Raw genomic sequence first — 25,431 nt, forward strand, 5'->3', positions numbered from 1 at the left:
GTAAAAAGGAACCTTCCTTCGCTACCCATTACACACAAAAGGCTGACACTCCTGAGTGTGTGAAGTCCTCAGACGGCAGCGGACGATTGCTAATAGGTTCGGTCTTTCATCCCTGGAACACTGGTTCAAATGCACGTCAGGTCAGTAGCAGCAGTTGCTACTATCTGGCTATCGTTGTCTGGCTTGTGAGATGACCTGAAGTGTGTGGCTCAATTTTGAACCGAGGCAACTGTATCATTGCTGTTTCTGTATGGCATATTGTAAATACTATAAACTTAATGTCGGTATCTTAAGGAAATCAAAATACCAGCAGGTTTAACAGACATCTACAGAGAAGAGTGGCTGATGTGAGCTGTCCTCAGGTTCCCTCTGGTGGCTGAGTGAAGAGTGTGACTGCAGGCCCTGGAAGAAGCCTTTGCTGCCTTTCAACCTGTCTGAACATACACTGAGTTTTTATCCTCTCTGAGAAACCACTGTCATATTTAGGAAAGAGGCAATACTTTTGGTTTTGCTATGCTGACTACCCTCAAATTTCTGGGCATTAAGTGAAAATTCTCTATGATGTGTTGCCATATATATCATCAGCTTGGAGATACTCAGTTTCTTTGCTGCTTAGAGCAAAAGAGGTTACTGTTGCAAGGTGCATCTGCTGAGGTTCATTCCTTTATCAAAACACAGGATTGTTAACAGCTGGGAAAAAAAGCCCGAAGTAAAGTGAGGTCACTGGTTATCTCTATTAGTCTGCAGTAAGGGAAAGGGGTCATTACAAAGATAGTGTGATTTGGACAATTGGTAACAAATTAATATTTTCTTTATAAATGTCATGTTTTCAGTATAAGAAAAATTCTTGCTTTTGTGTCTATATTCGATTAGTGAGAAGGGGCTTTTGTTGGTTGCTGCTGAGAAAGAGGTCCTGCTGCTGGAAGTCACTGATGGTGGGTGTTGTCACCCCTCAGAACTGGCTGGTGCAGCAGGTGAGCCAAGAATGGAAACTGGATTATGTTCCTCTCAAGAGGTGGTCTTTCTAGGTCAAGTTAAAGTGTATTTTGATACTTGTTTTATCACTTATGATGTTCAGGCTGTTACTGCCCACTGGCTAAATAGAGAGCTTAGTTTTCTCAATCCGGCCTCTGTCATCCTCAATCTGGCCTCTGTCATCCTCACTTCTCTCCCAAAATATACATTTGAGATTTCGGTGGTTGCTACCAGTGCTCGTTTAGTCCTGAGCGACTCATTTAGCACATGCATGTACTTAGAGTGAAAATAAGAGCCAGCTTTACCTACTGCTAATGCATCTTCTGTCTTGGTTGAACCTTACTCTGTCAGTGACTATCTGGTACATCAGAATACAGTAGGTCCAGCATCTCCAGATGGCAGAATGATCCAGAAGATCCCATCCTTGCCCAGGCTATTCTTGCAATTGAATCTTGTGAAATGTCTGATACAACATGCACATGTTTGGTCTTAACTTTTTCAGTTGTCCTGGAAAACACTGAGGAAAATTTTAACTTGGTCTTGTCACTAAAGGATAATTATAATTTTGATGAAGCCAGAGATATAAGTACTGGCCATTTAGTTACTTATATACTCTCCTGGCTTCTCTTTGAGTCCACTTATTTCCAGACAAGCATATTAGCTGATGTTGCTTGATCAAGGCTCATATTTAAGCAAAAAATTCATCCTTACACTGGAATAAGAGTGTACACAAACACTATGGAAAGCTTGATCTCCAAAGGAAAGCTTTGTTAGTTAATAAGTGCTTTTAAAACAAATAGTTAGACTGGTTGCAGAGAGTAGTTAGCAAGAGAAGGATAATGGTGGTGTAACTGTACTTGATGTTGCTATTTGAGAATATGGATGTGGGAATACTTCCAGCCAGGGGCGTCTTTGTGGGAGGAAAGGCCACACGTTCAAGATGAATGGGAGCCATGGCATGTTTCAGCCAGGTCTGTGATCTGGAAAGTATGGGGGGCTGAAACAGAGGTGTATTGTTCCTACTCTGCAATTTGACCGTGGGTAGTGTGACCTGGTCGACACATTTTATAGTGTTCCAAGATCCTGGGTGAAAGGCACAGCAGTATTATATCCTGATTTTGTCCAAAATGACCAGAATTTTGTTAGCTGCTTCCCAGAATGGGATGTCTGCAACAGTGCACTGCTTGGAAAGGGGCCAAATCAACTGTGACTGGGGACCAGATTAAGATGGAAAATTTGGTCCTCAGAACCTCTTGCAGGATGGTCAGATTTCAGTTTAGATCAGGACTTGACAAACATTTCTAGCCGGAAGAAACTACTGACAGTGTCAACTTGCAGGCTGATCTCAGCCAAGCAATGCTTCATAGTGGTACCCCTGCCACAATTTAGGAACCTTGATCTTGGGACAATCTCCTAACGTTCCCCCCCCCTTTTTTTTTTTTTTTTTTTTCCTCCCAGATCTAGAGACAAACGGTGATCTCAACAGTGATGACTTTGAATATGAAGATGAAGCAAAACTTGTTATATTTCCTGATCACTATGAAATTGCGTTACCCAATATAGAGGAGTTACCAGCACTGGTCAGTGAGTGTGTGCAAGTGGTGATAGGAATTGTCTCCTGCTTCAGTTTTTATCAACATGGTGCTTTGTTTTCTTATGTGTGTTGCTTGATTTTTACATGAAGATCTTTCTTAACCAGATATAATAGAGAGTCATAATTTTTTAAAGTCTACTTTTTTCTGGATTTCCTTTTACCTCCTGTATTCCTTCCCTTATTGTGATGTGAAGTTGTCCCAGGGAAGCTCACATAGTACATGTGCTTGCTCTCCTGCTAAAATAGTAATGACTGCAATCTAGAAGAATATGTGCATATTTAAGTATATGAATAGTCTTACTGATATCCAGTTCTGTATGTGGTTAGCAGTGGGCTGAATGCCAAGTTCTGTTCAGTCGCTGAATTATGTTAGGTTTTGATTGACATACGTTTGTCTTCCAGGTGACGATAGCTTGTGATGCACTCCTCAGCGCAAAATCACCCTACAGAAAGCAGGAACCTGACTCCTGGGAAGAAGAACTACAGGCATCTAAACATGCCAAAACACTTGTACAGTTAGACAACGGTGTTAGAATTCCCCCCAGGTGAGGGTGATAAGGTTTGTTCATTGTAGGCTGTCTAATACAGCCCAGAGTAACAGAACTGAAACCAGCAACTCGGCCAACAATTCTCTTGCGTGACTCTAGGCTGAGCGTGTATGTTTGGTTTGACCTACCATCATTGGAAATACAGGGCTAGTTCCTGCCTTAGTTCTCACATTTTTTTCCTGTTTTCTCTTGCAGTGGTTGGAAATGCTCTAAATGTGACCTGCGGGAGAATCTGTGGCTAAACCTGACAGATGGTTCGGTGCTGTGTGGCAAGTGGTTCTTTGATGGCCATGGGGGGAACGGGCATGCAATGGAGCACTACAAGGAGACAGGTTATCCCCTGGCCGTGAAGTTGGGAACCATCACGCCAGATGGAGCAGGTCAGCCACCTGGCAGGTTCTGAGATGGGGTATCTTTTGTGCATGAGACTGTCAGTGTACATCTATTACCAGTTGGATTTGTGCTTCTAGTGCAAGTGTTTGAGAGACTGATATGGAAAAAAGACCCTGTGAATCGGGATGGGGGGGAATGACCCACACACTCCATTTGGAGAAAGCCCTCACCTTTTCTATCTGCTCTTCTTCTCCTGCTCTATATTTGGTGTAAATAGTTTTTTGGGTTTGTATAACAGTAGATTTATAATAGAGGAATGGTATTGTTTTGAAGCAGCAGAATCCAGAGAAGCAGTGTTTTTCAGTTCTGCTGCATTGGCTAGGGCAAATGATTCAGTCTTGTGTAACATAGAAACAATAACAGGACAATGATTTTTAAGTTCAGAAAAGTCCGTTCTTATCAGTATGTATTTTTTTATCATACTGGAAACTGTGCTGTTTTTTCTTATTGTTTTGGTAACATTCTGTTCAGTCTAAAGAACACTCATCTTCATGGGGCTGCTGTGATGCTCGTTTTGTAAAAAGTCTGATCTTGAGAGGGGGGAAAAAAAAAGCTATAGATGTATCCTTATTTGCATATTCTCCGAGTGTGACGTTACACAGTGTTGCTGTGGAGAGGATTATGGTGTGTAAGATTAAAAGCATGAGAAGCTGAAGAAGTCATAAGCAAAAAGATCCTTTGCAGCTGTACAGAGAAATAAAAAACGAAGAACACATAGCATGATTATATTTTCGTTTTAGTGTTTATGACCATATGGATGAAGAATAGCTGTTTAGAGCAGCCATTTTTTTTTAACACACATCAGTTGAGTTTTTCATCTTTAAGTCCTATTCAGTGTCAGGGAAAGGAGACTGTAGTGAGATTCAACCAGCTGTGCCACAGAAGCACTGAGCAAAATTCATTCTTTTCTCTCCCAGATGGAATATTGTTTCCTTGCATGAGCCTGGTCTTGGATGATTTCTGTCTCAATCTCTCAATTATTGAAGGTGTTTAGGATTTGCCCAGCTGTAGTTTTCAACTGCATCTACAAAATAAACAGAATATTCTTTGGTATTTTTTTCATGTTTTTTTTTTCTTCTCATCTTTAGCAGCAGTACTTGTTTCCTTATGGCTGCTGTCCTTCTGCCTCCCATCGATCAGCTGCCTCCTCTCTTATGTGGCCTTCGGGATAGCAAAGGCCAGGCTGTCATCCTTCCCTCTGAATGAGGGTCAGCAGCTGTTCTCCACAGACCTTTGTTCTTCCGGATGACGTTTACTTGGTTTCCCTATAGAAAAGACTTCCCTCTCCCAACTCTCCTTGCTTCCTTTTCAGTAATTATTCTCTCTCTGATCTATATTGCCGTGGTAATCATAACCTCTCAATAGGGCTGGGTGACAAATGAGCTTCATGAAGGAGCCTCTGTGTTGCAAAGTCTGTCTGGCTTCTCCTTCTCTGGGCTGGAGGGGGAGAGGTGATGGTAGAGGAGTAATAAGCATTACTCACTCTGCTGACATAACTCATTCCTTTTTCACATCAGTAAGAAGGAGAATGAGGTGTTGCCAGTATTCCACTTATACTTACCCTGTGTGTATGCAGAGGGAGCAGAGGAGATCTCCTTGTCTCTTCTTGAGAAATCTGTGTTGTATATATTATGAAAGATTTCTGTGGCATTAGCCCCATTTTGTAGTGTTCTGCCAACAAACAGATCTGGGATTAGGGCAGAAACTGAACCAAGCTTCTGTCTTCCACTCTTGGACCTTGGACAGGATGCACAAGAGAGTCCGAAAAGTTGCTTGCTTCTCTAGGTTGAGTACTACTTGGCAGACTCTGCTACCTTCCGCCTCTTTCGACAGTGCTGTTAGATTTCATTTCAAGTCATCGTGAGGTTACGTATTTGAAACTGGTTTGAGGAATAGAATGGGGATTCGGCAGTGGGAAGCCCTTTCTGACACGTACTTGCTTTGTGGATCCCAGTCAGGGCAATGTCTCACACTTCTTTGGGGGATCCTGAGCAACTTGTTTCTTCAAAGACAACGTTGTTGTTGCCTGTTATCCTTTAAGTAGGAAGGAGTGATGTCTACACAGCAGAACAGGTGTAAATCTTGAGCTATGGAAGAAAAGGAAGTACATGTAGCATTGTCATTTTTCTTTTCTTACCATAATAGGGATAATAAAGAATTTTCTCCGTTTAATAATATTTTGTGTTGTCTGTCTCAGATTTTTCTTGATTCTTCCTCCACCTTGTATTCCTCCTTTTGTCCCCCTTCTCACTTTAATGATACCAGTTTTTGCACATCACATTTGCTGTCTTGTCTGCATTCCTTATCTACCAGAGTCTGTGTGACAGCATTATAGACTTGTGTCTGGGCACTGTCATCTTCTTTCTTTGATTTGCTGCTCTTGGATCTTTTTGAAATAAGTGAATTCTGTCTCTTTCCCGTGAATTTAAATTGGGAACGCAGCAGAAGGTACTGAAGTATATGTATGACACAAGAGCTGGGCTTGAGCAAAAGATTTGTGTGTGTTGTGTTCCATTTCTGCTGTTCTGGGTCACTAGTCCCAGATGGCTGCTCTCTCTTCAGTTGCCAGAGCTGAGGAAAAACAAAATCAAAGCTTCCACATTGAAAGCTTTCACCCAAGATCAGTTGATGTGTAGTCTCACTCTGTTAAAGTGTTTGAACTTTACAGGATCTTTTGCCTGTGCTGTGACCTCACCAGAAGACTATGGGAATGTTGTGATCTCTTGTGTGGGGATGAACAGTCCTGTCTTGCTACCACACAGTGGAATTCCAGCAGATGGGCAGCTACAGCCACACACATGCCAGAGAGGTCACCAGGACCAATGTTAATAGAGGGTCTGATGGCTAATCAGCAGCTGGCAACACAGCTCAAAAGCACAATTCCCTGATTTGAGAGAGTTAATATTTTTCATAAGGCTGGTAAACTTAAAATGTTTTGTAGGTCTTTGAGGTCTTGACTAACTTTCAACTTGTTGCTTCAGTGTGGGTTGGGCACTAGCAGATTTGAAGGAGACTGCCTTTTTGTTCAAGTCTCACGTAGGTGATGGGTGAGTCAAACAAAGGGCTGTAGTTGCCAGAGGAGGGCAGGGTAAGGACCCTTCAGAAGTGGTATTGGTGCTGTGAACAGCCTTTACCTGGGTTCCTGCTCTCTTCTCCTGTGTTTGTTTCATCTTTCTCCTGGCTAAGTTTTCTCTTTCAGGCTAGATCTGGTCATCTGGGGCAGGGTGATTGTGAGAAACCCTACTGGGAATGAAGGAAACTTGGCTGAGAGAAGTGCAGGCAGACTGGCAGGGGATTCTGGATTTTGGTATGAGACTAAAGCAGGGAAGTAGTTGTTCACTACAGAGGAAAAGGCCAGAGAAGAGGAAGAAATGGAAGGCCTGTTCAAGTCTTACTAGTGCATGGCTTATCACTCATACCCTTTTATGATGCCTGCAGCGTTATTGTTATTTGCTCAAGCAGGTGAAACCTGCTCTGGACTCGGATTCATTACAGGACTTGCTTGGTAAACACAAAAATGAGTTTTTTCTTCCTCAACCATTTTATTCTTCTGTTGGATTTATTAAACTTGGTTTCATAATGAAAATATCAGCACTAGACATATTGCTTCCCTCCACAGTTCGAACTTTGCCGTGCCAAAATGCTTATGGGATTTTACTGAAGCCTGTAAGTACCTATCATAGAGCTAGAACTGAAATCTAGATCTCCCAAGTGTCACAAGACACTTCAGTCACAAAATTGGCCTTTCTCCCTAATCACAAGATTAGTCTCCCAAATCCAATCCAATGGTGTCCAATCTAATAAATACTTGTTTATTTCTAGTAAATAATTTCTCAGTTCTCCCTGCATTTCTGAGGGAAAAGGGTGTAAGTGGATTCCTTATCACTACTAGAAATTAAAATAACGTTGGCAGTAGTCAGCCCCAAATATTCATAGTATTAATATGTCTGCTCGTATCTAATAGCTCCACAAAACCTCAGAATCTCTAGTTGCCATGTTCAAAATGTGGACTGGACACATATCTGAGAATTTTGCATTCCCTGTTTCTTGTTTTCCCTACAAATTTCTTATTTTGGGGGCAGGGAAGTACTATGACCATTATGAATATTCTTAGGTTTTGATACTGTGAGGGCATGTAGTTTCTTTTGAGGAGAGTAGTTGAGGTTGATTGTGTTGAGAACATTTAAGGTATTTACTGACCTATGTGGATGTCTATGCATTTTTCTGCTGGTCATAACCAAATATGGAGAATATGAATAAGGCATCTCGTATAGGCAGACCTGTACTGCCAATGCAGTGTTGGTAAACAAAGAGAAGGGATAACATTTGATACTGCGGCTCATCTGTTTCTCTCTGCTTTTGTAGATGTCTATTCCTTTGATGAAGAGGAGCCAGTTTTAGATCCGCATATAGCAAAACATTTGGCACACTTTGGAATTGATATGCTACAGATGCAAGTGGTAGGAAATCTGCCTTGTATTAGTTCGTTTAATTGTTTTTTGTTTAGTTGGGGGTGGGAGAGAAATGGGAGAAGAATGATACTTGTAGCTTTTATTTGTGTGATTCGCTTGGACTGTTATACTATTTAGTTTTGAAAAGTTCAACCAGCTTGTTCGTGTTTTGTTTTCTGAGGTCTGAGATGAGCGAATCATTACTCTTAAATCTGAAAGTTGCCTTTCTAAAGAGTTGCTTTGAAGTCTTTAGTTTACATGTTTCACTTCTTGTGTCATGTACCATCTTCCTTCAAGGAAAAAACCCTCACTCAATGAGAGAACATTATCTATAGTATTTAATCACAGTGAGTGAAGGAAAGCCTGTTGCATGTGTAAACAGATACAAATCTTAAGTAAAAACAAGCTAAGCAATAGATAAGTAAAGGTTTTTTTACATAAAGTTATACATTTCAGTTTAGGTCTTATTAATCAATACATTACAAAATGAAAAAATACATTGTTTCAAGTCTAGAAAACAGCATGGTCTGTGGTGTGGTACATTAGAAAGGGGCTGGGGCAAAAAGGCACCTGTTCCTGAACATATTGCATGTTGCTGGTCTATAGTAGTACAGAAGTCCTTTTGATAATTTTTATCGTAGTGGATGTTGATTCCAGTTCTATTTAAATCATCTGAGAAATCTGAATGGAATATGGTTATAAAGCCGGGTGGGTGTTGGTTTTGTTATGTGGGGTTTTTGTTTGGTTTTGTTTGGTTTTTCTCTCCACTCAAGCACATAGCCTAGTATCCCTAGCTGAGAACATGAAAACTGTTAAAAATTAACAAACCTGATCCTGGTTTAGTGTATTTCATTGTCCACATAGAGAGAAAACTAATAATAACTCTAAAACAGAAGAGTTAAATTGCAATTTCAAAAGCCTTCATGGTACTATATATATATATACTAATTTCCTTATATAGTATATACTAATTTCCTTACCAATTTTGTGAATAAAAAGTCCTTTTTATCCAGTGGTCTTTCTTGAAAACCTGTTTTACTCAGCAGCCTTGAAAACTTGGTCTCAGGTGTTGCAAAGGTTTCGCCTCCGGTCTTCAGCCCAGTCTGAAAAATTCTTAGTAAAGTGGAGAAGTAGTGCTAGTAGTAAATGACACCGGAGTGACCTGTACCTACAAGCTGAAAGCTGAACTGGAAAGGGAAGAAACATCAGCATCACAAATTTTGGCTTTTCCCATTTGAAAGAAGGGAAGAGTTCTTGGATTTGCAGCTTTTCATCTGGTTTGTTTGCTAGGACCAGCTTCTACAGCAGCAGCTATTCCTGGCCATTACAAATGGAATAGGAAGCCTGAAAAAAATGCAATGTTTTTATGCTGAGGCTTGAGGTCACAGCCCTGAGGGAAGTGAAGCTCCCAGCTGGGACTGAGGTCACAAGTAGGAATGCCCAGAAAGCCAGTGGTCTGTGGTAAAGAGCTAAGAGGTATCTTGGAAAAACAAACCGCTGGCCTCCTGACCCTGATCTTCTCCCCTACATGCAGGATTTACGTCCCTTTACCCATTGGTTTGGCTCTTCTTTTCTAGAGTACAGATCACAAATTTGGTGATGATGATAGGAGCAGCGTAATTGTTGCAGAATTTAAAAAAGTTAAAAAAAAAATCTTTTTGCTTTCAGGCAGAAAATGAGCTGAGAGATAATGATATAAAACCAAGAGTCTCCGAATGGGAAGTGATTCAGGAAGCTGGCGTGAAACTCAAGCCCATGTATGGCCCAGGATACACTGGCATGAAGAACCTGGGAAACAGCTGCTACCTCAATGCTGTCATGCAAGCCATTTTCAGCATCCCAGAGTTCCAGCGAGCGTAAGTAGCTTCAAACTAGTTCTTGTCACTAGCTGCTGCATTCCTCGGGGTCTTGTTTTTCTAAGCAAAATTGTATTTTAATTTTTATCTCCCCTGCAAACAGGTCTCAGTCAGCTCAGTGGCTGCTTAGAGGATTTAGTAATGTATTGTTCTGTTCTGGAAACTGTTGGAACACAAAACCCAATCTGCCTGTGAAATCAGAACTTACTCAGCTTCAGTGGTGGGAAATTATATGCCACTTTGTAAACTTGATTGTTCTGTCTCTGCTTTTTATACACGTGTACATATCTCTATTTATCTCCATACCATCAGTATCACATTAGGGTTTTTTGTACTGGCCCATGCCTTCGTATAGCTGCACGAATCACTCTATTGCTCCAGTGTCGTTTGTGCACAAAATTGTACTGGCACAAACATGTTAATATTGATCCACGCTAGTGAAAAGCAATGCATCTTTTGCATGCAGGGCTGGATAAGAAGAGGGAAACTATCAGAGGCATTTCTAAATTAAAATTCTTATTAAAAAAAAAAATCTCATTTCATGAAAAGGGTAGTGTAAGCGTGTTCTTCCACTGAATAATTAAGAGAGTAAAAGGACAAAATCACAACAGAACAATATGAGATATTCCTGACTGATCAAAACTAAACACATCTGTCCAAGGAGAGAAGCTTTTTTATAAAGGGCAGTCTATGGTTTGCAATAAAATTCAGAGTCCTCTTTCATTCCACAGCAGTAGTAATGTGTGTGCTGGAAGTAAGGCTTTTAGATTTTGGAAAGCTTCCCAGGTTTTCATGTAGCAATGGCCTTCTGGAGAAGAAGAGGGAGAAAACTTACGTTTGTTCATTTGGTTAGCCAAATGGAAACAGTCTGTAGATTCATTATGTGCCAGCTTTTCTACCTCCATTTTCAAAAAGTATCAAAATGGACTTTATTAAGGGAAATTGTTTTCTGCAGCATGGTCCTTGGAGTCACTTGGAGCACTCAGTATCAACAAAGTAGTGGAGATCTTTGATGGAAGAGGAACCAGGCAGAAATTAGATGTGTTCTTTCAACATGGCCATATCTACCCAGCCTGTTTTTCTTGGGCTCAAGTGAAACAGTGTTCAGATAGTGCACTACTAAATGTTTCACTTCCCAACAAACTGTCTAGAGCAATGTATTCCTTGGTGTTTTTTCCTCTGAAGAAACTAAAGAAAAACATTATTTTTTATATGTTTTGGTCCTGATGCAAATTTGGAATTTATTTGGAAATGTTCATTAGGAGTTGAAAGTGCATTGGTTCTCAACCCAGCTCTGTAGTTTTGAGCAACACCATCCTGCAACTATTTCAAGATCAAGGAATAGAATTTAAATTCTAGATGAGTGACAACTCCATATCCTTTATAGCTAGAAGCTTCTAAGCAAAACTTACATGTCTATTTCTTAATTTCTTTACTATTATTTTTCCATGATAGGAGCATTTACCAGAGATAGATTAAGTCATTGCTATGATACAAAATTTGACTCATTAGCACAGAGGAAGCCTGCTGATGTATCACTACTGAGGGCTGAGGATCTGTTAGGATATCCTTGAGTAAATCTAGCTGCAATATTTGAATGCTTCTGCTTTGTTCTTGCTACCCAGGTATGTGGGAAACCTTCCACGAATATTTGATTACTCTCCTCTTGATCCAACGCAAGATTTCAACACTCAGATGTAAGTGACACTTCTCAATGTTTTACTTGGTCAAATTAAAAAGAATTGAAATAATTTCATGGTAAGGCAAAAAAACCGCACTTCTGCATGGTCTTGAAAGTGAGATTTTGCACAAAGTAGAATGGGAAGATTTGCCTGCTTAATTGCCTGTAGTGATGTTTCATCAGGGGATCAAAGACAGTAAACTTATTTTTTGCTTGGAATGAAGATCTCTGCTTTTCTGTTTTTTCTCACATTTGTTTCCACCCTGTCACTTTCTTCCCCACAGGGCTAAATTGGGACACGGCCTCCTTTCAGGCCAGTACTCTAAGCCACCCGTGAAATCTGAGCTTATTGAGCAGGTGATGAAAGAAGAACACAAGGTATTTGACTGAGTTTTAGCAGCCTGGTAACTAGATAAAAGTGATATCCTGAGAAAAGAGAACAGGTGCTGGGCATTGAAGAACACGTGTGGATCCAGCATGGGATGCTTAGCAAGGTGGAATGTGAAGGGTTCTACTCAGGAATATATTAGTCAGGGGCTATTTGCGCAAAGCATTAAAGCAACCATTCGTTCAGCTAATAAAGTGTTCTCCTGCTCCAGTGGTGAGTGCAAAAGTGCATAGAACTTGCAACCTATGTTTATCTTCTCTGAGGAACAAAAAATGTTATCTAGAGAGACCTGAGTATTTGGAAGCAGACTTCTAAACCCTCTTCAAATTTCAGAAAGAAATATAAAGAGCTAAAGAGTTGTTTCCAGGAAGTGCCTGACAATATTCCACCTGATTTCAGGAGAAGGTGTCTAGGTAATACAAGATGGAGTGGTGCTGGAGGCTTTCATGTAACGAAGGAGGTGCCGTGCAGAGCCATGTCTGCTGGGGCTTTATTCAAGTATTTCATGGTAGAAAAATCATGCAGAAGCATGTCTGTGCCAGTGGAATCTATCCTGGAAATGCAGCAGTATATGTAATTTGGGATATAAATTGAAACTCTTAATTGCTAGACAACCTGGGCAGAACAATGTGTATATCCTGACTTACAATAATTCACAATAGAAGAGAACTTCGGAATCCGCTTTCTCAGAACAGGCAGTTTCAGAACAAAGGTATACTGAGGGGCAAGTCCTGTATAGCTACCATGCTACACACAAAGGAGAGAGGAATTGGAGGATGAAATAACCTTTTTTTCCCATATTTGTATAATACAGGATTCTATTTCTCTGTCATAGTGACTATTACTAATGGGAGAACTGTACTTTTCTTTTTACTATAATTTGTGGTAATTTTGTAGCAAAAGAGATTTTTAGCTCACATTTTCTACCTAGTATGTAGTTTCAAGAACTCCAATATTGTTGGTTCTATGATCTTCATATTGCCTTTGTGTTGTTCTTCTGCAACATGAAAGTTGCTTATTTCTCTTACATTGCAAAAATCATTATGGCATGTGTTTGCATTGTAACATCCATAGACCTGTGTCTTCATCTGTCTGTGATTTTTCCTCCTCCAGCAATGCATACATCCACTCTCACAGTCATCAGGAAACCTCTTCGTATTCTTTGTCCAACAGTCTTTTGGTTTTAACAGTAAGGATGATTTTTGACAAATGCCTGACTAATCTATTTGTATTAACAAGGTTTATGGGCACTACCTAATTCACTTGGTTTATCTTTTTACCTGCTCTTGCTTGCTTTTGTGAAGAAGAAAAGGTGTCAGTAGCTTAGTGGTGAGGTGGAAAAGTTCTTTTCTTTTCTAAGTTGGCATAAGTTTCCATTAGCCTTTGGAGAGTGAGAAGATTAGTTCAGATTTTGCTGTTCTGCTCAATCTCTGCTGCTTTTGGAATTGCCCTTGTTTTCGCTGGAGTCATCCAACCAACAGTTGTCTTAAGCAAAATGTTAATTACTGAGATAAAGTTATCTGCCCAAGGTAATCTATTATTTTAGGACTGTTTTACTATTTAAACCATTTACCTTGAAATGTCTTGTTTAGAGTGATGCTGGGAAAACCGGACCTAGAATATATTTGTGTATCTGCCAGCCTCTGTTATTGGAATCCCAAGCAGCATATGGAGTCAAACCACAGACTCCACAGATGGGATAGTTAGAAATGAAAGGTCAACTAATAACCAGTACTGAAAATACTACCTGTAGAAAGGAACTGTCTTTATGGTGGAAGAACCTCTGATAGCAACTTGTAGTTTCATACACAGTAGAAGTCATGCACACTTCTGTCACAGAATGGTCATAGCGTCCATGGAAAGAGATATTTTCCTCTACCTTCATCTATCGGTTATTGATATAGGGATTTCTCCTTCTGAAATCAGAATGCCAAGAAGATTTTGGACAAAGAGTATCTGGTACAGAGTAGTTTGCATGATCTGGAAGTCCTGTGTTTCCTGAGTAATTGCTTTGTACAGTAGCTGTTCATTGTTTTGGAACAACAAATGAGTCCTGCTTATTTCCTTTAAATAAGTTAAAACCTTATCAATGCATCACTGTGACTAAGGAATAGTGGAATAGATTTCAAGAGACTCCTCACATTAAATTATCTATACTGACTGACCTGCTTTCTTAAAAACATACAGGATATGAATGAAGAATCATGTGCTGGAAGTTCAGGGACTTAAACCCTTTGAATAAAGCTACGCATCCATGTTTAGCCCAGCAGCCACTGCTAGCAATGAGAAGTTGAGAACATTTTAGTGACAGATGGTATAAAACTCCATCAGGTAGTAGTAGCTGTCCACTGGCATTTAACAATAAATATGCTGTTCCTAAGTTCTGTTTAACAAAGTTGTAGTTACATGCACTAGATGACTTCCTTACCAAACAATTTGTAGCATGTATTAGGATTTGAAATAGCTCTTACTTCTTTTGTTCTTTGTTGTATTGCAGATTTATTTAGGAGAAAAAAAAAAAAGGCAGGTATAGATCTTTTATCTATTCCCTCTTCTGGGCATACAAATCTATGTTTTGTTGGTTTAAGGTTGCTTTTTTTTGTTTGGTGTCTTCCCCTTCTCCCAATAACAGTGGTATACATACAGATACTCATCCAGAGAGTTTTACTGACATTTATAATAAATAGAATTGCATAGAATTTTATGCCTTCAGCATTTTCAAGTACTTCTGCATTGTGTCTATAAAATAAATTATTCATTTTATTTTTATTCCTTTACTTTTTTATTCCCCTCCTACATGCAAAGAAGTTCTCTAGCTTTCTGGGTCTTTGGAATTCATCCAAACTTTTGGGGAGTTGTTGCCTGTAAAAGCATTCATAAGAGGTCTGCAATGGTCCAGCACAGTCTATTTTTAGCTAAACTGTTTTGCAACTGTTGATGGGGAAAGTATGTCAGGTATTCCATAAATATTTGTGGTACTGTGGAGCTAAAATTTTTCACCACAGGCATTTAGTCTGGAAATGGCAGCAGTTTTCTTGGACCCACTTTAACATTGAAAAACAGGCTGGAAGTCTAAAGGGTTATCAGCTAGAACTTGATTTTCTGTTTAGAGCTTTGCCATTTCTTCTGTTATTTTTCTTGCCCTTGAGATGGAAAGGGTTTAGGGGGCAAGATCCGATCCTCTTCTGTAGACTGTCACACATGGCATGTTTCATTTCTCCCTGCTCAAATGACTGAGTAAAAAATGTATAGATGGGAACAAGGCTTAATTCCAAACTCATTGCTTGAGACATCAGGGCAAATGTGCCACCTTGCCATGTTCTTGCTTCTGACATAGAAAGAAGCCTGGTATGTAGTAATTTGAGCTGGTTCATGCATTTCTCTCCTGAGTCCTCTGATGAAAGGCAGCTGAGGACACTGAAGTGATACATGATTCAGAAACCCCTGGAACAGCTCTTTGCTCAAGCAATGCTGAGACTCTGTCTTTTTACATGAGCCTTTAAAGAGCATCTGAGCCTAACGTGGTTGCTGGTGTGCTGCCAGAAGTTGAAAAAGCGTTAAAATTGAGAATCTGCTTCTGATTTCAATGGGTCTAGGAATACCTTACCCTGGTGAAACCAAGAGTAAAGTTTTGTTCTTTTAGAGTATTTTACACGCCGTCCGTTTCATGCTGCTTTTTCTGGTTTTATATTGGTATGATAGTGCAACTGTAGTAGAGAATAAGATTGAGTATTTAACATCTGACATACCCTAAAGGCTACACTTTTGCTTGGATTGTCTTGAAAATTACTTAGTCTCATGGAGGATGAAGGCAAATATGAGTAAAAAATTCTGACCCTTTCAAAAGTGTTGTTTAAAAGTGTTATCTTGAGGATGCAGCTTGGGGTGATTGGGGAGGCTTCTTAAAGTGGTATAGGGGATGAGAAAGTCAAAACTAGGTCGGTCTTGGAAGCCAGAGACTTTCTGCCTTAGAGTAGTTTCATACTGATGTAACTGAATGGCCAAAGGCGGTATGTTCTGGTCCTTCAACATGACTGACACCTGCAAATTGCAAATTCATGTTTGTTCTTAACAACCCATCTGGGAATGCACAATGCACACATTTTAATTGTTCTGTGCTTGATTCTGTAGAGATCTCTGGAAAGGTTTGTCCTGCCTAAAGCTGCTAGCTGATATAACAAAGTGCTTCAATGCCCACACACTTTTAGGTGGAAAAGGGTTCTGAAAAGAATGTCAAATGTTAGAAAACAGTGTAGGCTTTCAGTCTTTCTGAAAACTACTAACTTTTAGTAAACCTTCAGTAATCTCTTTTTAACTTGAAAATGCCATGGAAAAATCAGATACAGTGAACGCTGTAGGAACTATGCCATAAAACATTTTTTAAAAACATCAAATCATGTTTCAGGACCCCTTCTGTTTTTATTAAAATGGAAAACCAAATTAAACTGAAACTATCATTTCTCCAGTGGCAGAAATAGGCCATAAATGGATCTAGTGGAGTGACTTCAGGATATTTGGTCCAGGAATTAAGAAAAATCCTTCTTTAAAAGTTTTTTCTTTCTTTTATTTAGCCTCAACAGAATGGAATATCTCCCCGAATGTTTAAGGCTTTTATAAGTAAAGGACACCCAGAATTTTCCTCTAATAGACAACAAGATGCTCGGGAATTTTTCCTACACCTTATAAATCTAGTAGAGGTGAGAAAATCTGAATTACTGCTTCTTTTCCCTGGTTATATTAGAAAATGAGTGCAGAGCTGTTATATGAGTGGCTCATCTTTTTGTTATACTCTTTTTAGCCTTGGATATGTAGAAAATGGCACCAATTTAATTTTGGTTTAGAAACATTTTTTACTTTAATTCTTCCTGCTCTTTACTTCAGGCTCTTGCATGACCACACATGGAGCCAGTGCTGCTGATAACAACTGCAACTTTTAAATTGCTGTTCATTTTGTGATTACATGCTCTCCATTTTTGTACCATATTGAAGTCTGTCTTGGAATATTAATGAATTGAGTATTATGATTATTATTATTATTATTCCAAATTTATATAATCATTGGGAGCAAACTAATTACTATGTCCCACTCTTTTACAAATCCCAGCTGTCCGTCTTTGAATCATTGTGGGAGGAAGGACTCCCCTGCTGCAAGCAAAGTGACTATTTGTCAGTTGAATATTTCTGTATAAAATGTTAGTTCCACTGAGCTCCTGCTCAATGCTGTATGTAAAAGAATCAGTACTGTGAATTTTAATGCTGTCTTTCTGAAAAGGAAGTTTACAAATACATGCAGGTTTGATTTAAAGCATTTCTTCTCCATCCTTCCTCTTTTTTCCCATTTTCTCCAAGAATCGAGGGTGTTTATTCATGTGTTACAGTCTAGATGAAGCTATTCACATTTGCATGAATAATGTTCCACATCCCAAAATGCATGTATTGATTACAGGGTGGTTAGAAGACATTTTTCTGGTTTGTTTTGGGGTTTTTTGCCTGATAACAGACATTAACGTGAACAATAAAAAGAAAGTATATTATTTGTATGACACTGCCATCTGGATAATGAACTACAAGTGGCTTGTTCTGTTTCAGTGCAGATTTGGAGTGGTAGGAGCAATTTTATTTGCTGAAAGGATGCTCCATGTTATTTACCTGAGCTTTCTATCTTTATTGTAACCTGCCACCTTCCTACGTTCTTCTGTTCACCTTGACTCAGTCAGATTCATTAGGTACATACTCTGCAAGTTACTATGTGTAGAAAGATACTGCTGTGTGTGCAGACATTGTGGACTTCGGTGGGATTCTCTGTGGGTGCAACAGTTCTGCATGTAATAAAATACAAGCTAAGCTGTCAGATACGGGTGCAAGATTGGTGTCTGTGCTTGCTGTAAACAACCAGCAGCCTTTGAGTTCTCTGGTCATTTTAATGGTCGTCACTTAAATGATTGGATCTAATATTCCTTTCAGAGGAACCCTGTAGGTTCAGAAAACCCTAGCGATGTTTTCCGGTTCCTGATGGAAGAACGCACACAATGCTGCCAGTCCAGAAAGGTCCGCTACACAGAGAGGGTGGACTATATCATGCAGTTACCTGTTGCCATGGAGACAGCAACGAACAAAGGTAAAGAAAGAAACTGGTCCATTGACTGTCCTTCTGGTGACTCTCTCAACCACGAGGGAATGAAGTTCTTACCCCCATGTCATCTCTTTATATGGATAGAATGGTTCAAGGCCACATGGCAAATCAAACCAACGACCTGATCAGGGAAAAGTTACTTGGTTTGGTTTTCTTTAAAGGAGATTTTAAATACGCTTCAGTTTGTGGCTTTACTGTCCCTGATTATATTTTTAGGGAAGAAGGATTCTACCTGCATACTCTTGGCAAGTTTTCAGACAGATTTCTTCTCAGACTGTGGGACCACCATTAAGTATCACCACTCAGGAATATATCACCAAGAATGGTAGCAGTTTGTATGATAAAGATGTTCAGAGATTTGTGATTTTAAATCTTAACATGGATTTGACCCAGGGATATGCCACAGCACTTGTAGTACAATGTAATTACCCTTGGTTTTTGTGCGTGTGCGCCCGACGATCTACATTAGGATTGGATTTCCTTTGTCCTGCACAGTGAACCAGTATATAAAATCTTCTTAATCCTAAAAAATGAACTGAACCTACTAGCTAATGAATATTTTGTAAAAACATGCACACACACAAAAGAAATAATAATAATAAAAAATCAGATTTGTGTTTATTAGCAGCAGATTTTTAAAGGAGAAAATGACTGAGGAGGCTAGAAGATTTGTAAGCAGGAGGGAGGTGCTGGCAAATCTTGATTGCCCCTGCAGTCAGTGGTGAAGAGTCTTGTCGACTGAGATAATAAATGTTTGCTTGAGGTGGGAGTGAAGGGGGTATCACTGGAACACTAGAGGGGGGATATGCCTCTGGTTTCCTTCATAATCTCAATTTTTTTTGAAGATAGAAGGAACTACTTTGATTATTTGATCAGATATTTTGAAATAGCACAAAACAGAGAATTTTACCTACTGCTTTTGACCTAGCCCACAACTCCTTGAACTGGATGATATATTTAAAAAAAGACTATTTTGATTTGAAAATTTAAGTTTTGGAGACATTTGCATTCGATGTCCTTCAGTTTCAGACATGATCCTACAGCTTATAAAAGCGTTATTTCCAGGTAATGACTTGAGAGGTAAAATTAGTTTATGAATTTACCATCCAGTGCTGCTCAACTTGCCAGTGTCAGGACACATTCTAGATCACACTTAATCCTGTCCTGTCTATAAAGGCAGATGGTACAGATAGACAGCAATAATTTTCCAAGTCAGATTGAACTGATGAAGCATGTAGTTGGTGTTACTATTAACACAGGATTCTGGCTGTCATGGCAAGGTTTTAGTTACCCGTTGCTCAGTATTTCCCATTTTGTGTTTTTTCACCATGAACAGAGACCTTCAAAAAAAGAGATATGGTTGTAAGTGTAGGTCCTGACCCCAAAGCAGACAAAAATATTTGATGTCTAGTTAGAGCCATGTAAAAGTTTTATTGATAAGTAGGTTTTTGCATTTCTAAAACTTGCAAAAATAAGACTGATGGGGGACATCATAACCTGGACAATGTTCATTTAGCTTCTAGCGTAATGTATATTTCTCAGATGAATTAATTGCCTATGAATTGAAGAGACGAGAAGCAGAAGCTGCAAGGAGACCTCCACCAGAGCTTGTCCGTGCCAAGATCCCATTTAGTGCCTGTCTACAAGCCTTTTCTGAACCCAGCAATGTAGAGGATTTCTGGAGCAGTGCCCTTCAAGCAAAATCTGCAGGAGTTAAGTAAGTGTGTGCCTGGCTGCCCATTAAAAACCTATATGGTAGTGATCTGTGCTTATCTTGCTACCTGGACATGATGTGGAGGTTGTGTTTCTTGTGAGAAAGTTCTTTAGATGGATGGAAATTTTAGTCTTTGTGAAGTACTATGCTGAAAACTTTATTTTTATTATATTTTATGTTGTTTATTTTTTGTGTTTGGATTTCAACCCCCCACCTTTATATGCTAAAGTGTTTAGCTGCATCTGTTAAGTTTGCTGTCATTTATATGTGGCCATGGTACAAGACGGACATATAAAAGAAGCAACCCATCTTGTGTGTTTATAGTCAGGTAGATAAAAGAAACAAGAATATCTTGGGCTTAAAAAAGCATTAAGAAAGAATAGGGCAGCGGGTAGAGATCAGTGCAATTTTTAGGGACAGTATTTCTTGCCGAGAACACAGTTGCATATCCGGTTCCATTTTTATGTCAGCAGCAAGGAGTGGTTGAAAACTGGGCTCTGCAGCTGGTTTGTTGGGGCTAGGTACCTTCTATTTTTATATCACTTAACATATCAGTGACTCATTGCTCTCAGCACACAGTTTCACTGACATTATGTTGAAAATTGGGATACAAGTACGCATGGTGGAGAAAAACGCAGCAGAAATCTAAAGGTTCTTTTGTATTAACTGTGAACATATCAGAAGAACATTCTAGTCTTTAAACAGATCCAGGGTTAATTTGTAATTTAACTGTTATTCATCTGCTAGGTCTTTAAAAGCATTGAAAGATGAAGAATAATTTGCTACTTAAAATTCAAAAGTTTTGTGCTGCAGATGATAAAGTTACTGAAATTGCAAGGCGGTACTAACAAGAATTTAGAAAGTAGTTATTTATAGTGGGGTGGGACGGCCTTATATTTATGATGCATTTACTGTATTTTACCCAGTTAGGTGAATTAGAAGAAAGGATCGAAAATAAAGGGAAGGATGCAGGAGATTAAATGAGGGAAAAACAGGATCATCGAGAAGGAGAATGGTGGTACATATAGTATTATGTTGTGTTCAAGATTAAACTTGTTCTTTGCACTAAGTGGGTAAATATCAGGGATCCCCTTAAACTCAAGAGTCCTCCTCTGTTTTGATAAACATCACAGTAGCTCAATAAGAATATAATGTACTTTTTAACATAGCACTTTCATGTGAAAAACTACAAATTACAGGGGTTTTTATCTGTGCTTAATGAAATGCTTTATAGGTGGACTAATACCTCATGGAGAATGCTACTGTTACTAGAAGAGGAGTGAAAAAAGTGCAGATTTAATTGTTACTCCATTATGTCTGAGCTGTGTTTTAAGCCCATGCCCTGAAGTTTTAGCCAATATGTCATTAAAAATGTATTTCCTGACGGTGAACTTCAGAACAACTTGAGTAAGCAAGTTTAATATTACTTGTAGTTGTTTTCTATAATCTTCCTACAAACTGAATTGTCTGCAAGCGTTTGTGCTGACAGTCAGGATATGAATGCATAGAAAGCTACTGCCATACTTCTCACCTATAATAAAAAACTTTTCTGTGAAATTTGTGTACACATAATCCATCGCTATTCACCTCACTCAGGGCTAGAGTTACTCATCTCAGTGTGCATGAGGTGCTGAAATCTGTGCTGCCTGTGATTTGTTGCTTTGTTTCACCGAATTGTATTTCTTGTGCTTCCCAGGACTTCTCGTTTTGTTTCATTTCCTGAGTACTTAGTGGTGCAGATAAAGAAATTCACCTTTGGCCTTGATTGGATACCCAAAAAGCTTGGTATGTGCTGTTTATATTTACCTTTTTCTCATTCTATTCAAGATAATCTATAAGATGTACACACGCTTTGGTCTGTAAGCTTGAGTCTCGAGTTCATACTGTGAAGATCCTAATTGAATCTTCTTTTATGACAAATGAAACCAGTTCATCAGGTCTGTGGAGTTAAAATGCAGTTCCATGTAGTCTGACCTCCTGGTTAAATGGTGCTTTAGTGTTCTGAATTTCTCAAATAACTGTTTTCAGGAGGATTCTCCTGGCTGTCTTTGTAGCTTGAGTACCACAGTCCTTTCTCTGAAGGGGTAGGTTGCACCATGTGGTGATTTTGCTGGATTCATGAGCTCAGCCTGTTTCTCGCCTTCTGTAGATGTTTCTATCGACATGCCAGATTTCCTAGATATCAGCCACCTTCGGGCCAGGGGTCTCCAGCCAGGAGAAGAGGAACTTCCAGACATTGCTCCTCCCATTGTCATTCCTGATGACCCAAAAGGTATTTACTGACTTGTCTCCCAATTCTCTCCTATTTCCCTTTCCCTCTAGCACATACTGATTCTCCTTAATCTTCACCTTTTGGAGCTATGGAAAAAAAAAAAAGCAGCAGTGTTGTGCTTCTGTAATTGAAGATTGTTACAACACCCCAGTTTTTCTGCTTTGATGTTTTCAGGATTTATGATTGATGCTGTTGCTTGGGACTCTCTCCAAATAATTCATATTTCTATGAAATTGCTGTGCCCAAAGATAGGCAGCATATTTTGTGAAACAGATTTCACTTGCTTTACTGGGTATAGATAGTCTTGTAGCTACCTTGTGTGGTGGTTTCCTCTTTTGCAATAGTATAGTGCTGCTCAGTGGAGCAGCTTCTGCTGCCTTCTGATCTCTACATCTCTACCAGCAGAGTTGTTGCATGCCTTCCATTTGCATGGATGATTATCCTTACTTAAGGATGGAGTCTTTGTGCTCATCTTTTATTGATTGGTATGTAGGACTGAAGTGGATAGAGAAGTGTGTGAAGAACTTGACATCTATGGATATCAGCTGTATTCAGAGACGATCTTCTGTCTGTTCATTGACCTTCAGTGCATGTTCATGACTCCCTTTCAGCAAAGTCACTGTGTACTTCCCAGGCCCTGGTACAAAGGACTTGGTCTCAGACCCCTGCCCTGAGTCTCATGATAGGTGTGAGAAGTAGAGCGGAGCATTAATCCACTCATTTCTTACATTTGCATAAGAGGTGTTACAAGACTGCTGTTATCTTTTGAGCACTCTTGTACTAAATCTTGTCTAAAATCTGGTAGTCCAGGTGATACTGTAGCTAAATCAGTCTCTTGATTCTTATATACTCCCTTGTGTACAGTATAGCATACATTCTGGTCAGAAGGAATTTTAAAATCTGTCAGTTACTATGATTATTTGCTGCAGGATTTTAGTGTCAGAGTTCTGAGCAGATGGTTCAGTTGCAGAGTTTCCTGGGATAACTTGAAATACCTTGGCTGAAGGTGGAACAATAAACACACCATGTATGCAGAATTGATTCACTCACTGTACAACCATACTTAAAACACAAAGAACTACAATTTAAGAAAAAAGCTTTCCAGGCATAGATTAAGATTCAAAATATTATCCATTTTTAAATTACAAGAATTGTTAGGTTGCAGTAGGCCCTGGCAGCTGTGCATGCATACACAGTGCACTTCTCTGCATGTACGTGAGCTGTACAGCCCATTAAAAAAGGCTTTGTCTCAAAGAGCTGATGTGTGTCAGAGCAAAGGCTATGACAAAATGCAGTTCTCTAAAGGCGTTAATTTTGTCCCTTATCTGTAGGTTCCTCACCAAGGCCTATTCTTTTTTTATCCTCTTGCTCAATGGACTGACCTGGTTTTAGTTTAAGTGGTAATGGTACCTTATATAGAAATAAAACAGATTCTTGCTTAAGTTGGTTTCAGTCAGCCATCAGCTGTTTTACCTACTGGTTTACAGTACCAGTGGCACTTTCCTCTGAGTTAGGGAAATTACTGGGCAGAAACATCTCTAGTCTAATTAATGGCAAAAATATCAGGAGTGTAAGGATGAACCTGCCTTCCCTGTACGAGGTCAAATGTTTCTATGACTTTAAAAGTACGAAATAGTTTTTCCTGTATGAATCTACTTAGCTTTCATATAAGTCCTTTTCCATGTTTTTTTTCCTTTCTCAATTTTCAGACCGTATAATGAACCATTTCATGGAGTGTATGTATCTCATTTTTCAAGGACTGGTATTTCATCTGCTTAAAAAACGCTTTTGCTCAGCTAATGGCTTCTTTGTCCTCATAGGGATGCATGGAGTATTGCCCTGCATGCTTCTAAATCATAGCTGACTTTTGCACTTGTTCAGCACTTATTTGCATGTGCGCAGGACTCTTAAAGAGTGTGCAGTAACACCAGCATAGTCAGAATATGAGCTGCTCCTCTATCTGCTGCTTATCAGCATGATCTTGCAGTTCTGTGGGTCACAGCTGCTTGATCCTGGCTCCCTCTGGACTCTGAAGCTGTCGGTCCCTGTTGTTCAGAGATGAAATTCAAGTGGAGACTGCTAAATCCAGCAGCTCTTGTTTATCTTACCTGCAAGACCCTGCATTAGAGGCGGTTGCTTTTGGCTGCCATCTCTAGCTAGCTCTAACTTCTTCACCCCTTGAAATGCAGTTTTGAATTTCTTCAATAAATAAAGTCCTGTAGGAATTCATCAAGGTTTAAGGATCTATGTAGATTACTGAGACAAAAGATTACCAGTAGGTCTATAACAAATGCTCTAATGCTTTGTAAACGGCTGCTTTCTAACAGATGTGGGTTTACTGCAGTACTAAAACAAGTCCAAGAGATATATGCCTTGTAATATGTGGCACCATGAATAACAGTAGGAAATATTATACAGTGGATGAAATTAGGCTTTTTTATTTTAGAAGGTCCTTTCTTGTAGCTCTAGATATTGATGAGTCTTCGGTTATGCAACTGGCAGAAATGGGGTTTCCTTTGGAAGCGTGTCGGAAAGCTGTGTACTATACCGGCAACCTGGGTGCTGAAGTCGCTTTCAACTGGATCATTGCACACATGGAAGAACCAGGTCAGTGACTGGAAGGTATAAGTTAAACTCAACCCCTGGTTGTGTATTTTGGCAGTCAGTAGAAATTTTATAATGTGTGACAGAGAAACAATGGCCCCGTTCCCCACCCCAGGACACCTGGAGATGTGTGAATTTTCCTAAGCTGCTCCTGCAATATGCAGATCTTGATCATTACGTGGCAACCTCTGCCTAGAAGAAGACACAAACCCAAGCTACATCAGAAGTAAACTCTTCTGTCCTTACTGATGGTGTGGGCTAGCTCTCTCTGTTTTCCACCCTTTGGCTAGGTCTGTGCTGCTAAGGGGGAAACTGACTTGTGATCAAGTGTAAGGGCAAAGAATCCTGTGGTCCAGATGCTTTTCTTCCATATCAGCCAGCTTCAGCTCAGGCTAGAGTGTTCATGCTGTACTTAGAACTTGGGCTGTCCACTGATGGACAGGGCTGCTAGATGTTCTCCACTTCTTGTGTTTCATCCATGCAAAGTTTGGACCCATGATTCAGCACTGAGTACACCTGAGCACTCCCTTGCCAGGAACCTCCAAATTTGGTTGAGTTCACACTTCATTGTGGGCTTTTGTGTTGCTCATGTAAATGGAGAATGAATTTCACTTGGGTTTAACTGATATATTTCAGCTATGGCATCAGTTCATTTTATATCTATACATGTATCATCTGAGTTGTCTACTATTCTGGTGTCATCATTGCTTCCATACCAGACTTTGCTACTTTACTGCAGTTGTTCCACTTCTGTGAAGTGCCAAGTTGTTCCAGCCTGCTCAGTATGAGTTTGTCCACCTAGATATTTTGTAATGTGCATGT

The 25,431-nt window shown here is 39.6% G+C and overlaps 1 protein-coding gene across 1 annotated transcript in view; it reads left to right on the forward strand.

Annotated features, from left to right (window-relative positions):
- USP13 (ubiquitin specific peptidase 13) overlaps positions 1–25,431 on the forward strand; it is a 54,234-nt gene that overhangs the window by 21,457 nt on the left and 7,346 nt on the right. Inside the window, exons 4-17 of the mRNA XM_065640527.1 lie at positions 2,434–2,555; positions 2,972–3,114; positions 3,313–3,497; positions 7,876–7,970; positions 9,630–9,817; positions 11,443–11,514; positions 11,783–11,876; positions 16,458–16,583; positions 17,851–18,004; positions 19,562–19,736; positions 21,430–21,518; positions 21,883–22,005; positions 23,715–23,741; positions 24,469–24,612. Coding sequence (XP_065496599.1) covers positions 2,434–2,555; positions 2,972–3,114; positions 3,313–3,497; positions 7,876–7,970; positions 9,630–9,817; positions 11,443–11,514; positions 11,783–11,876; positions 16,458–16,583; positions 17,851–18,004; positions 19,562–19,736; positions 21,430–21,518; positions 21,883–22,005; positions 23,715–23,741; positions 24,469–24,612 — 1,737 coding nt within the window. The remainder of the gene's footprint in view (positions 1–2,433; positions 2,556–2,971; positions 3,115–3,312; positions 3,498–7,875; positions 7,971–9,629; positions 9,818–11,442; positions 11,515–11,782; positions 11,877–16,457; positions 16,584–17,850; positions 18,005–19,561; positions 19,737–21,429; positions 21,519–21,882; positions 22,006–23,714; positions 23,742–24,468; positions 24,613–25,431) is intronic.

This window comes from Caloenas nicobarica, chromosome 8 (assembly GCF_036013445.1).
Source record: "Caloenas nicobarica isolate bCalNic1 chromosome 8, bCalNic1.hap1, whole genome shotgun sequence".
Classification (NCBI taxonomy): domain Eukaryota; kingdom Metazoa; phylum Chordata; class Aves; order Columbiformes; family Columbidae; genus Caloenas; species Caloenas nicobarica.